The following is a 13,478-nucleotide window of genomic DNA, read 5'->3' on the forward strand; positions in this document are numbered from 1 at the left end:
GCGCATCTGGCAAAGTAGTTTAGGTTTTAGGTTCCAACTTCTTTGACTGACTCTGATGCAATTAGTTTAGAAAAACAAGTTATTAGTTTTAGGCCCTAATCGTAACTCTATGTTTAATGTTTAACTAGCTATGTACGTATAACTGGTCAAGCCGATTTGCCCCCATGAAACCCTCCATGTCCCTCGATATGCCAAGCATGCCGTGGCGACAGTCTTAACTATATTTAAACAACCCATTCAATTGCAACTCATTCAATTGCAATTATACTATGTAATAAACCCATTAACTATGTAAAACCCATGACAAATATTGTAAAAGCCTCGATATGCCAAGCATGTCGATCCGAAAATCCTAAAATGTAAAACCAATTCGAACGAAATGTCTAGATACATACATACCTACACCTATATACCTATTCGCTATAATAATATATATTAATATGTAATGAAAACGATTGTAAAAATGACAAATGATAATAATGACAATGACAAGTCGCATATATTTTGTATCTTGGTTAATGTAAAATTTAATGTGATATATATTATAAATAAAATAATCAAATATATAAAAAAACTACAAGCAACAAACAAACAAACTCTTCTTATTTGTGGGTGGGTGAGTGAGTCGCAGATTTTGAGTAAAGTCGATGGAAATACCAGGCACACAGCAAGCACTAGCAAGCGGCAATTTACAAACAATTGTTGTGTGCAGCAGCGGGCGAAAGTATACCACAAGAATTAAAAATCGATTATTTCGCGCAGCCCAAAAGTATGCAATACTTATCTGTTTGCTGAAAATTTTAGCGAGCTGCCACTTGCTACTCGTTTCTGTTCGCCTGGTATTTTAGCTGAATTTGCGGTTAAAATGGAGCTCTGCTAGCCGCTAATAAAATATTTTTCCTTGGCTGAGCAGAAAATGCTGAGTAATTCCGTCTGAACTACCAGGCGCATAGAAATCACTAGCAAGTAACAGCGCGTTTTTAATTTTTACAGAGTGCCCTCGCGGGTATGCAACAGAATGTTTTTTTTGCACGACAGCCCGCGAAAGTATGCTACGCAAATAAATACTTCCATTATAATGGGTCGCCCAAGAGTATGCAATGATTTTTAAATACGTGCCACTTTGACGATTTAATTTACAGCCTGAAAGTATGCAATGCATTTTTGCTGAAACAAAATTGTGTGCCAAGTAAGTAAAAGTCGTTTCATATTTTTACATCGAATTTGAACATCATTGTTTTTATTTTTGTTTTCATTTATTCGGGTAAATTAAAAGGATGTGAGACCTGTTGTATTTGGACTAGCCACAGGAGCTAGCTCGGGGAGTTGGGCGAAGGATAGCGAGGATAATGTTTACATATCAATTACACGTAGTGCTAAAAATGATTTAAGTTGCGTTTCGTTTTGTTGTTGCTTGAATTCCATATGGTTTATATGCTTGAATTTAAATTTATTTACTAATTGTCTAGATGTTTTTTTTTTTATTTTAATTGTTAAATGGATTTGCTTAGTTTTCGTTTTTCGCTTTTGTTTTATGTTTTCTGTTGCTCCAGTTGATATATATGTTAGTTGCACTGATATCTTTGCCGGATTGCCTTACACACAATGCATACATACACATATATGTATATGTATAAAATTTGCCTTCTTTATATTTGCTACAAATAGTTCTATGCTCCTTGCGGTCTTTTTTGTGGGGATGTTGCGGGGGGTACGTGCGCACGTTCCTTTAGCAAATACTCTAAACTGTTTACGGATTAGCATTAACATACATCGATTCTCGATTCATAATGATTTTCTGACATTTCTCTAACAATATTTATACACTAAATAAACAAAATGAAGCTTCAAATTGTTTATCAGCTGAGCTGCTATTATTATATTATTATTATAGTTAAATGTTCGTTTTAGTTATATTTAAGTTCTACTTTTACTTAATTGCCAATTTCAGCATTTCACGTAACTCGTTTTTTACTTTCTTTGCTTTTACATATTTGTTTACATTTGTTTTGCATTTTCTATTTTGTGTTTAAATTACATACTCATAAGATTTGGGCGTTTTTCATGTTCATCGACTTCGTTCATTTTACATTTGTCTTAAAGCCTAGAAACTGATCATATCTGACTAATCATATACATATATATATATATATATATATATTTATATATACCTAAATATCTGCTATAGATAAATGGGTGCTCAATGTGTGTTGGTGCAGCAAATTGTTTTAGTATTTTTTTGCTTTTGTTTTTCTCCTTAACGACTAAAGTAGGCCATAGGGGTACACTTAGAATAATATGTGTGTAAGTACGTCAACAACAATGTGGTTAGAAAAAACGATGCCTAAGAAAATGTTTCTCTCTAGTTCCTGCTCTTGTCTTAGTTCGAAAAATCTTGAAAAATCTAAAAATTTTAAATTCAAAATTTTAATGCACATATTTTGTTGAGTGCTAAAACAGTTGTTTGTTTTTCTTTTAGTTTTTGTTTAGCTTTTCTTATAGACTACAAAATACGCAGCTCGCTTAGTTGAGGCTCGTGTACAATTTTACTCGCTATGCTTAACTCGTTCACTAGCGCCTATATATATATTTATTTATTTATTTAATACTTATGTTCAGTGTAAAATTGGACGCCAAAATAATTAACAAAAAACAGAAATCAAAGCCTTAGAAATATATATTTGGAATCAATACAATTAATTCTCAGGTGCGCTCAAAAGTTATACGCAAATAAATTCATATATTAAGTGCATAAGTTTGTGTGTGTGTGTGTTTCTGTGAGTGGTGTCTCTCTGTCTGTGTGTGTTTGTGAATTCAGCTTGTGTTTCGTTTTGCTTTGTTACTTTGTCAATATAAATAAGGCCAGTGGATACGCATACATCATAAAAGTACAATCATACATACATATACTATATCATTTATAAATACTAAGTTTAGTAAACATCTTATGTACATTATACAATCTCTAGTGGATGTTATAAAAAGCGCACGCACACATACATAACTGTCTGCATGTATGCATATGTGTGTGTGTTTGTATCTTGTATAAGACTAAAGTTCTGTCAGTGCCTAGAAGCCGCAACTTATAGAGTCAAGCCTTATAAATATTCCACTAATCAAATAACTTCTCCTTCTATCTCTCTCTCCCTCTCGTTACTTCCGCTTCTAAGTAGGTTTTACTCCATATTTTTTCTTGTTTGTTTAGTTTCTGCATTTAAAGTTGTTTGGTATAAAAAATAGAAAAATTTTGTGGCAATAAAAACATTTTGTCTCAAATAATTTTTTGGTTTTTGTTTTCCTTTTGTTTTCCGTTTTGTTTTTGTTTTTTTTTTTTTTTTTTCATCTTCAAATAGTTTGTAGTAATAAAATCTGCTTAGCTGCTACAAGGTTGTATTACAGGGTATACAAGATGCTGTCGCTTTCAACACTAAATACAATGTGAAACACGGATATGAATGACTTAAGCCTAGCCTAGAAGTACTCTTTCTTTCTATATATATATATATGTTCATATATATATAGTATACGCTGCTGATTGCTTAAAAGTTGCTCGAAAAATTAGTGTTAACATACACATAGCATGCATGCTTATTCTATATTAACTAGATGCGGCGATTTCTCAAGCGATTTAAAAGCACATTTGTTTGTGTCTATGTGTGTGTGTGTGAGTGTGTGAGTATGTGTATTTATATGTGTTTCTGCGTTTGTCAAAGTCAAAGCTAAGCTGCTGTGACAGCTCTTTCTTAATCCGGTTTCATTAAAGAAACTTAAAAAAAAACTACTCGTTACTTGTTACTCGTTACTTCTCGCTAGTTACTTCTTAAATGTTACTCGTTAGTTACTTGTTACTTATTAGTCGTTAGTTGTTACTCGCTACTAGTCACTTCACAATCGTCACTTGTTGCTCTACTTGTTGCTCTACTCGTTAGCTGCCTCGTGATGTAAGTAACGCCTACTCGTTAGAAGTTTTCGCACTAAGTCGTTAGTTGTTGCGTTTTACTTATTGCTCTTGCCTAGCTACTCGTTCGAAAATTCACGTTATGTGTTACTAGTTGCCTTTTACTTAGATCTCGTGGTTCGTTACTTCTTGTTAATCGATACCTTTTACTCATAACTATTTACTCGTTAACTGTTTTCGATTATTTATAGCTCGTTACTTGCAAACTTTACTCGCTACTTTTAACTTGTTATTTGTTAGTTGCTCTTTCTTACACTCGGCAGTTGCTACTCGTTACTTCTAACTGGATACTTTTAGCTTTACTCGTTACAAGTCTCTCGTTACTTCTGAAGTGACAAACAAAGTCAAAGCAAATGGAATTGAGAAACTTTCTCTGCTCTCGTCACTTTCCACTCGTTATATCTAACTCGTTACTTGTTATACGCAAGTTGTTACTTCCTATTCAGTGCTTGTTACTTGTGACTAGTTAGTTTAAACTCTTTACATCTTACTTCCTACTCTTTACTCATTACGCATTACTCTTTATTTCTAAGCTTACAATTTTCGCTACGTATCGAAGACGTTTCACTTCCTGATGCTCTCCTACTTCAGTTTTATTTCCAATGGTATGGCGCAGTTGTTGTTGTTGTTGGTGATGGTGTTTCTTGTTGTTGTTGTTGCTGTTGGCTGTTGGCTGTTAGTAGTTTTTATCGCTTGTGAAAATTGAGTGTCAGACAAACGACGTGATGATGCTTCAATGCTCTATCCCACAAAGTTCTCAACATTAACGACCTGGCTGTAAAATGGAAAAGGCGGGGCGAAGACGAGGTTCCACTACAACAATAGTTGAGAGCCCGAGCCCAAGTCGCAAGAAAAAAAAAACGTACTCTGGACTCAACTGGGGGCCAATTTGTGCGTTTGGATTTTTGTTTGTTTTCAGTTTGTTTATTTTTTTAATTTTTTGTTATTTGTTTTTTTTTTTGGTTTTTGTTATTTTGGTTTTATATTTTTGCTGCTTGTCGAGCGAGTCTTTTGGTTAGTTCCATTTTTTTGTTTTTTGGTTTTTCCTTTAGTTGTGTTTAGTTCTCAGTTTCTGTTTTCTTTTGGAGATTCTCGGCAGTCGCTGTGAGCATAACTAACAATAATTACCATTACCATACCACGGAAAGGTCCAGCACCATCAGTGCGGAAGCATCAGAGGTCGCGCCGTGCTGGTCAGCCTCTGATGTGACTTATCTCCCCCGATCCCGCCGCCGCCGTACTCATCGTAGGCCAGCAACGGCGAGATCTTCAGGCCCGTCTTCTCGGGAATGATCTTGAAGTGCGGCTGATCGGCGCTGACCAGCAGCGGGCGCTTCATCGACGAGTGCAGATACTCGTGGCCATGCTGCATGTTGCTGGAGGCGGCGCCCAGGGGTCGTCGAGTGCTCGGCACGTTCATCTTTTTGCACGGCTCCGGCTTGCTCTCGTAGTTCAGCTGGCAGTTCTCGGGCGAGTACTTGTTCGGCTTGTAGATGGAGAAGATGTTGTTGATCAGACTCAGCGCCGAGTGGCCGCCGGCCGAGGCATGGTGGACGCCCGCCGTCGGCTGCTGGGTGAGCACGCTGCCCAGCGTCGTGTGCTCCGGATAGAAGTTGTTGTACTGATACGTGGGCAGGGTATCGGCAGTCGGGTAGACCTTGTGGCCGTACCCACCGTAGGCTGGTGCTGGTGGCGCTGCAATGCCATGGTGCCGCGGCTGGTGGGGGTGGTGCTGTTGTTGTTGTTGTTGTTGTTGTTGGTGGTGGTGGTGGTGCAGCGAACCAGCGGGATTCTCAAAAAAACTAAAGCCCGTCGCATTGTTCGAGGAGCCGCTCGAGTCGAGCTGCGGCGGCGACGGCATGCCCTCCAGCAGCGACTTCTTGATCATCAGCCGCTCGTGCTCCCGGTCGTGCATATCGATGGGCTGCCCGTTGTTGTAGCAGCGCACGTTCACGTTCTTCACCTTCAGATTGCTGTGCATGTTGCGTCGCATGTCCATGTTGATGGGGCTGGGCGGCTTGTCCAGCTGCTCCCAGTACTTCTCCAGGTCGATGTTGAAGTCCTCCAGATCGATCTCGGTCGTATCCGAGCAGCTGTCCTCATCAAACAAACTGGGCGGCTGCACCTCCAGCAGGGATTTGCTGCGCGTGGGCCGTGTATAGTGGGCGTAGCGCCTGCCTGGACTGGCCATGTGGCTCTGGGCCAAGTAGCGTTCGTCCTCGTCGAGGAACTTGTCCTGCAGCAGCAGGCGCTCACGCTCGGCGCGTATGAACTGCTCCAGGTCGGTGTCGTAGCGGCAATGCATATGCTCCTCCTCTTCGGCGGCCGGATGATGGCCCGGACAGTGGGGCCGCCTTGCCGCCCGCTGCTGTGCCTGGCGATGGCAGCAATAGTCCTCTGTCGCACAGCAGCAGATCACGGTCGTGCCGGCTGCCGTTGCCTGTGCAGCCATTGGCAGCCGCTGGCCCCGGCCCAGCCGTTGCTGCTGCTGATGATGATGATGATCTGCTGCTGCCGCCGCCGCGGCTGCCGCCTCGGCGCGCTCGTCGAACAGCCAATCGTCGGGCGAGCGCAGGTTGCGATTCAAATTGAGATTCAAATTCAGATTCCTGTTGCTGCCAGCGCCGTAGGCATCCAGCCGCCGCCTGGAGCCAGCATAGATATCGTCCAGCAAGCACTTGGCACTGGTGCACTGCTCCCGCGCACAGCAGCTGTGCGCCAGCGTCCGCTCGTCCAGGCTGTTGCTATACAGCATATTCATGCTGCGTCTGTACGCCTCGCGCTTCTCCCGGCGCGTGTTCGAGGCGGGCGGCAGCTCGTAGTCGATGATGTCGAAGGGCATGGTCTTCGTGGAGGCGCTAAACGAGTACGATTTGGGCACTCCAGCGCGATTCTTCAGTATGGATGTGGTGGCCGTGGCGCCTGAGCTGCCCGTGCCGCCTGTGCCGCCCGCCTCGAACACGTTGCCCTCGAAGCAGCAGCTCTGCGACTTTGGATATTGGAATTCCTTGCAGCTCTTCGAGCGCTGCAGTCCGTAGCCCGGCGAGCCTTCGCCCTCGCCACGGCGCTCGCGCATCGGCAGCGCATCCTCCGCATACTTCTCGTCCTGTTCGCGTATGTCGCGCAGAATGCGATTGCTGTAGCTGCCGTACTTGAGGCAGTCGGGCACATAGTCCTCGTCCAGATCGTCCGAGCGATTCGAGTAGATGTTATCCGTGTACCAGGTGGGGTCCAGCTGCTTGGGCTTCGGCTTGGCCAGCAGCAGCTTGTCCCGCTTCGACTGGCGATAGCTCTCGAAGCAGATGTTCTTCATCTTCTCCAGCTTCTGTTCGCGTATGCGCTCCCAGTTCTCCCAGTTCTTGTCGTTCTTGTTGCGGCCCGACAGTATCAGCACATCCTTGTCCTTGTCCCAGATGAGCCCGCCATCCGCATCGCTGTACTCGATGTTCAGGCGCTTCTTCTCCCGGCTGGGCGACGTCTGCGTCTGCGTCTGCGTCTGTGATTGCGTTTGTGATTGCGTCTGTGATTGTGATTGTGCATGGGTGATGGGCATAGAGCTACTGCTACTAGCTAAATTGTTATTATCGGTAACTACGATTCTAATTCTACGCTTGGTCTTGTCGCCGGCGCCGGCTGCGGCTGCGGCTGCGGCGCGCGACGTTTGCATTGATGATTTTGCAGGCGGCTCTTCCTCTTCTGGCTGTCACACCTCCTGCAGGTACTTGATGGGACAATAGCCCTGACGATTGTCCGCCGAGCGCACCATGACCATGCCGTTGACCTCATCGCCAGTCTATAGATAGAGAGTGTGAGTGAGACAGAGAGAGAGAGAGAGAGATGGAGATAGAGTTGAGTTTTAAGCACTTCACAACTCTCGCTTTATGCAGCACCCGCCAGTTAGTTATAGCCAAACTTACCTGTATAACAATTTGGTCTCTTAACAGGGTCATATTCTCGCCGCGCTCGCCATCCGACACCTGCAGATTGTGTGTCACCTGTAATGGCTTCTCGTTGGCATTGAGACGCACACAGTACTTCGATGGAAAGAAGCCGACGCGTCCCAGCACTTTGCCCTTCCACCAATCCGGATCGGCGGTATCGATGACCGTCACCTGCGGACAAAGAGTTTTGCGTTAAGCAACAGCCATTAACTACAGTCGCAGTCGCAGTGGCAGCCACTTGTCCTTGCCAGGACACAATGGCAAACGTGGAATATAAACCTAAAAAAAAAAAAAAAAAAAAAAAAAAACAAAAGCTGCTGCTCGACTTGGCTAATGCATATGTAAATATCTTGCACAATTTGCCAGCGGCCATGGGGGCGTATGCGCAATCGCAATGCCAATCAGTGGATGTGTGCACATACCCCGCTCACCTCCACACGCCCCCCTTTAACTACTAATATTGCTATTTTTTTATACCCATTCACGAAAGCGAAATGAGTATATTGGTTGTGTGAAATGCCCGACTTGCAGTGTAGAGGATCTGGAGAGCGCTGAGATTTCGGATATACATATTTGTTATATATAAGCTCATCTCATAAAGCTTTAGAGTTATCCCAAAATTTTATAATTTTTTAAATATTTTTTTTTGTCTCTCAAAAGTTTTTTTTCCTGTGAAGTGCATTTGAAATTTGGAATGTGTGATCGTTCACATTGACAAAGAGATATGGCGAATATATCTATGCCCATGGGGTATAAAGATCGTTGCAAAACAAATTATATATATACTATTAGAATTATATATATTTTAATTTTAATTTTAATATTCCCACTATATTATGCAGTCATTCCCACCCGTTTGCAACGTTCTCACTTCTCTTTTTTGTTTGCACTTTTTCTATTATTTCCCACATAATAAAAAATGCGCTGTGTACATTATAAATGAACCAGCTTTTCTTGCTCTTCAGCTGTTTCTTTGCTTTCTGTTGTTTTACTCTTGGATTTGGTTTTTGCGCATATTGAATATATTGTTGTGCATTCGTATATATAGAAATCCATATACAAATACATATGTCTCCATACGGAGGTTTATTTATGTGCGTTTGCTATGCCCAAGCAATTTCCTGCACAGCCATTGTCCTTGCTTTACGTGTTTGCGTTTGTGTTGCCGTTTGTGTTTGTTTGCGAGATAAATTCACAGTTTAGCGGATTAAACAAAGCGCTTTTACACATTAATACACTGCATGCGAAAAGTACACGCGCACTGAATGCCAGCACTCAACGAGCAGCGACTGCAGCGCCTACAGAGTATGCAAAGCATATGTGAGTGAGTCGAGCTGAGAGCGTGGTATATTAATATACTGCTGACAGACACTGTGGAGCATGCAAAGTGAATGCATAGAAGTGAAGATTCTGGATTGTAATTGGGCGAAGTAGAGAGAAGAGCTGGAGTGCAGTTGTAGTAGTAGTTGATAGAGCTCAGAGTGAAAGAGACCACTTTATGCAGTACTCAGGTGAGTGAGCTACAGCTGAGTTGATTGTAGCGTCGATCAACTTTTCATTAAAATAATGCATTTTTTGACTAAAATACTATTTTTTCATGTTTGACATAAAACTGTCAACACCCTGTTAACGCATCACCCTGTGCTTGAAGAATTCTCTGTCATATACTTTTAAAATATTTGAAATATCTGCTTGGTTCAACAGCTATGATTGGCCTAGCCTTTCCTTTCCTTGTAAGAGCTGCAATCATAGATTTGTCAACTGATCATCTATTATTTTAAGCCAAATTTACTGTCTATATAAACAACTATAAATAGCTAGCTGATTGTATTATAAACACAAACAGTTTAGTCTCTCTGTGTTTACTTTTTGCCATTGTTGATTGGAAATAAACAACGTAATATATCAAGTTAAGCCAGCAAAGTTAACAAAATCTCGAGCATGGAAAGTTTGCCAAAGTCCAAATTGACATATTGTATCTAATTGATATATACCTATATATGTATATATATGTGAGAGAAATACAATACAATGGCTCTCGAATTCACCAGTTACGAATCGACTAGGTTATTCCCTCTGGGCCATTTTGCAATGCACTTTGGAATACGCTGAAGTAAACTATTATCCGTAAGTGAGCCGAAATGCTGGCAAGTCTCATTGAGACTTTACCTAAGCGTCTCAGGGCCACAGTTAAGGGTAAAGTTTGTTATAGCAGGAAAAAGTAAATTGATTCTGCATTTTTTATTATGTTTATACTTTGAAATAAATGAAAATCTTTTCCTCAAATCGAATTTGAGGTCTTCTGACACAGATTACGCAGTGAGAGCAGGAAAAAATTGCAAACAGTGGAAGATATGTGAAAGCGAACAATATTTATAGGTGTCTATATTAAAATATTATATTCCTTATAATTAGAAACGCAGTCTAACTGATTGATAACAACAAATATGTGGTATAAGATATAAAGAGATACTATACTATATGTTATAAATAACACATTTATCTGTGGCTAAAAGCACAGATCTAAGAATCTAATAGAAGTATATAAGAAAATCGGATATATGAGGATTTGAAAAACTGATATATGATTATCTGAAGATCTGATATGAGACACGATGCTATGGTATACCCCACAGATATATAGATAACATATACCTTGTCTCTGTCTAATACCAAATAAATTCAAATCATAAAGAAATATTTGCCTAACTCAATAGAGACAATGCCCACAATTTCCATATTTTCCGCCTTTACCCCTTTAGCCCTCACTCATTATCTGGTCATATAACTCACCTTATAGCCCGCTTTGAGATCCAGCTCATCGGCATGCCGCGCCTTAAAGTTGTAGAGTATTACGTACAAATTGGTGGGCAAGAGGCGATGCGATTTCTTGAAATTGGAAAGATATTAGAAGGCGTTGCTAATAAACAACATGCCACATATATCGGTATAAAGTGCAAAACTGAAACAAATGGCAACATAGACAGAGCGAGATAGACCAAGAGAGAGAGAGATAGAGAGAGTGCGAGATAGAGTAAGAGAGAAACGCAAAAGCAATATAAATTGATTGGGAGGCAAACCGAAAATGTGAGGGGAATACCTGGGCATGTCTTACGGGTGATAGGCAAGGCGATGTGCTGGCCGAGGACTGTGACTTCTCCATTTCGTCGGGCAAATCGACGCTGCCGCCGCGCATGCCACGCGTGGCATACAACAGCTTGCGGCCCGGATGCGAGGGGCTCGATGGCGCTGTAATTTAGATGGTAGCAAGAGAAAAAGAAATTGCAGTGTTAATGGCCGACAGCAATGACAGGCGAGTACATGCACAGCACACACGCACACGCACACACACACGCACACACACACATAGAGAGCGAGCGAGTGTGTGCGACTCTCAATGCGGTTTGGCAGTAAATTGAATGCACGCATGATAGAAAAGATACAAGATACAGTAAGATAGTTACAGTTAAAAAAAAAAGAAAGAAAAAATGAAAAGAATATTTATATATAGATACATAGAGCAGGAAAAGTGGTTGTAGGTGTGTGTGTGTAGAGGCCGAGTGCTTCGAGCCAAATTAAGCCTTAAGTTGAAAATATTCAATAACTACTCGAGAGAGATGATAATTGTATGACTGTATTTTAAGTTGTATTTATTTATTTATTTTTTTTTTTGGTGAATGGAACTGCTCAGCGAATTCTACAACTGGTTAGCTTAAGCTACGAGAAACTAAAATAAGAGTATATATTTAAGTTTAATTCAAGCTACATTAAGCCAAGAAAACTACATTAAACTTGAGCTGTGTTTAGTGAACGAAAACAATAACGAAACAAAGTGGAAGAAGCAGCAGCAATTGTTGTATTTTGAGAAAACTTCTGCATATAGATCTTATCCAGCTGAGTGTAGTATTTCGCATTGGTTGTAGAAGATCTCAGATTTATTTATGTGTATATAGAATAGTCTTGCGAGTTGAGGATCAGAGTTAGAGTAGAGTCTTAGAGCGCAGTTGGCTTTGCTGAAGAGCATTGATCATTGATAGTAATAATTGTTTTTTGAGAATTGGAGAATTGGAGAATTGGAGATTAGGGTGCAAGCTCCGTTCGTGGTGTGGTTGAGACGGTGAGCGGAAGCGGGAGCGGGATGGTTGGTTAGCTACTTACAGTGCAGCCGGCTGTTGTTCGACGGCGGAGTACTGTGCTCCAGATGGCCTCCCGAGCCGCCGTGATAGTAACCGCTGGATGTGGACGCAGCTGCCGCGGCGGGCAAATGCTGTTGGCGTCGCCTAAACTGACCGTGCAGCTCCGACGATTCGGGTGAGTCCAAGCTCAACGATTTCATGCGCAAATTCAGCTTTTGGCGGCGCGGAGAGTGCGGTGCTGTTGTCGACAATTGTTGTTGTTGTTGTTGTTCGTGTGTTGGTGTTGTTTGATTTTTGGATCAAGTGGTTTTTTTTTTTTTTGAGACAACACATGAGTTTTTTTTGGTTTTGTTTTTGGTTTTCATACGAAAAAGCAATAAAATGTATAAAAAAATTTGCAATTTAATTGAGGTATTTTTCAGAATTTTCGTATGCTATATTTTTGCAGTCTACAGCTCTAGGAAATCAAAATAATAATAATAACAATAGTTAAGTACTAAAGAAAAGAAGTTGAAAACGAAAGAGAAATTAAAATAGTTTTTTATGCCATAAATTTGATTTGTTACTATAAAAAATGATGAAAACGGAAAACGGACATAGACTATAGATAGATATACATATATGTATATATACTTTTGCAACAGAGCAACATTCAATAGACAGAGACAGAGAGAGAGAAAGAGACAGAGAGTAGAGAGCGAGATAGACAGCAAGTGTTTCAGGTGTGTATAACAGCTGTGTTCGTGTCCGTGTCTCTGTGTGTGTGGGTGTGTGTGTGTGATTTTTTTAGGCGCCCCGTGCCAGCTGCCTCAGTAAACAATGTTCGTGTAGTTCAGTGTAAATCTCTGTGGACATTCGTTAAAATTGCACTCTTCATGACTCTTCATAGAAGTTTTACTGTTTTTCTTTTATGCATATTTGCTTTATCAGTTTTTATTCGTTCTGTACTTTTTCATATTTACAACAATCAGATTTAAGCATACAGTGTGTGGCGGTGCATTGATAAAATACTAAAAAGAATACTTTAAAATACATTTAAAAAGCGGACGCACACAACTCATGCGAATCGCACTAGTCTACAGAGAGAAATTACTATGCTTAGCTTAAGTGTGTGTGTGTGTAGTTAGTTAGTTTGAGTATTTTATAATAATTACTGTGCTTCAATTACATTTACATTTAGAATTAAGGCTAAGGCTTTCAGACTACGGCTACGGATACACAAAGGAAATAAAAGTAGATCAAGGTTGAGTATTAAGGCAAGACTTAAAATATAATTAAATTAAAAGAGAGATAGAGATAGAGAGAGTGACAGTGAGAGTGAGAGAAGAAAACAAAATATATTCAGATGTCAGCTAGTTGTTGTTCTTGTGGTTGTTGTTGCTGCTGTTGTTGTTGTTGTTGTTGCTGCTTGAATTAATTTCTATTCGAATTTGAATTCAAACG

At 40.8% G+C, this 13,478-nt stretch overlaps 1 protein-coding gene across 1 annotated transcript in view; it reads right to left on the reverse strand.

The window, feature by feature from the left end:
* Positions 1-1,470: 1,470 nt before the first annotated feature.
* The window catches only part of LOC6578881, a 104,665-nt gene continuing 92,657 nt past the window's right edge, over positions 1,471-13,478 (reverse strand). Inside the window, 5 exon segments of the mRNA XM_044011095.1 lie at positions 1,471-7,751; positions 7,876-8,070; positions 10,693-10,788; positions 11,015-11,148; positions 12,058-12,273. Of these exon segments, the coding sequence (XP_043867030.1) occupies positions 5,073-7,751; positions 7,876-8,070; positions 10,693-10,788; positions 11,015-11,148; positions 12,058-12,273 (3,320 nt within the window). The 3' untranslated portion in view covers positions 1,471-5,072.

The sequence above is a fragment of the Drosophila mojavensis genome, unplaced genomic scaffold, assembly GCF_018153725.1.
Source record: "Drosophila mojavensis isolate 15081-1352.22 unplaced genomic scaffold, ASM1815372v1 contig_80, whole genome shotgun sequence".
Classification (NCBI taxonomy): Eukaryota; Metazoa; Arthropoda; class Insecta; order Diptera; family Drosophilidae; genus Drosophila; species Drosophila mojavensis.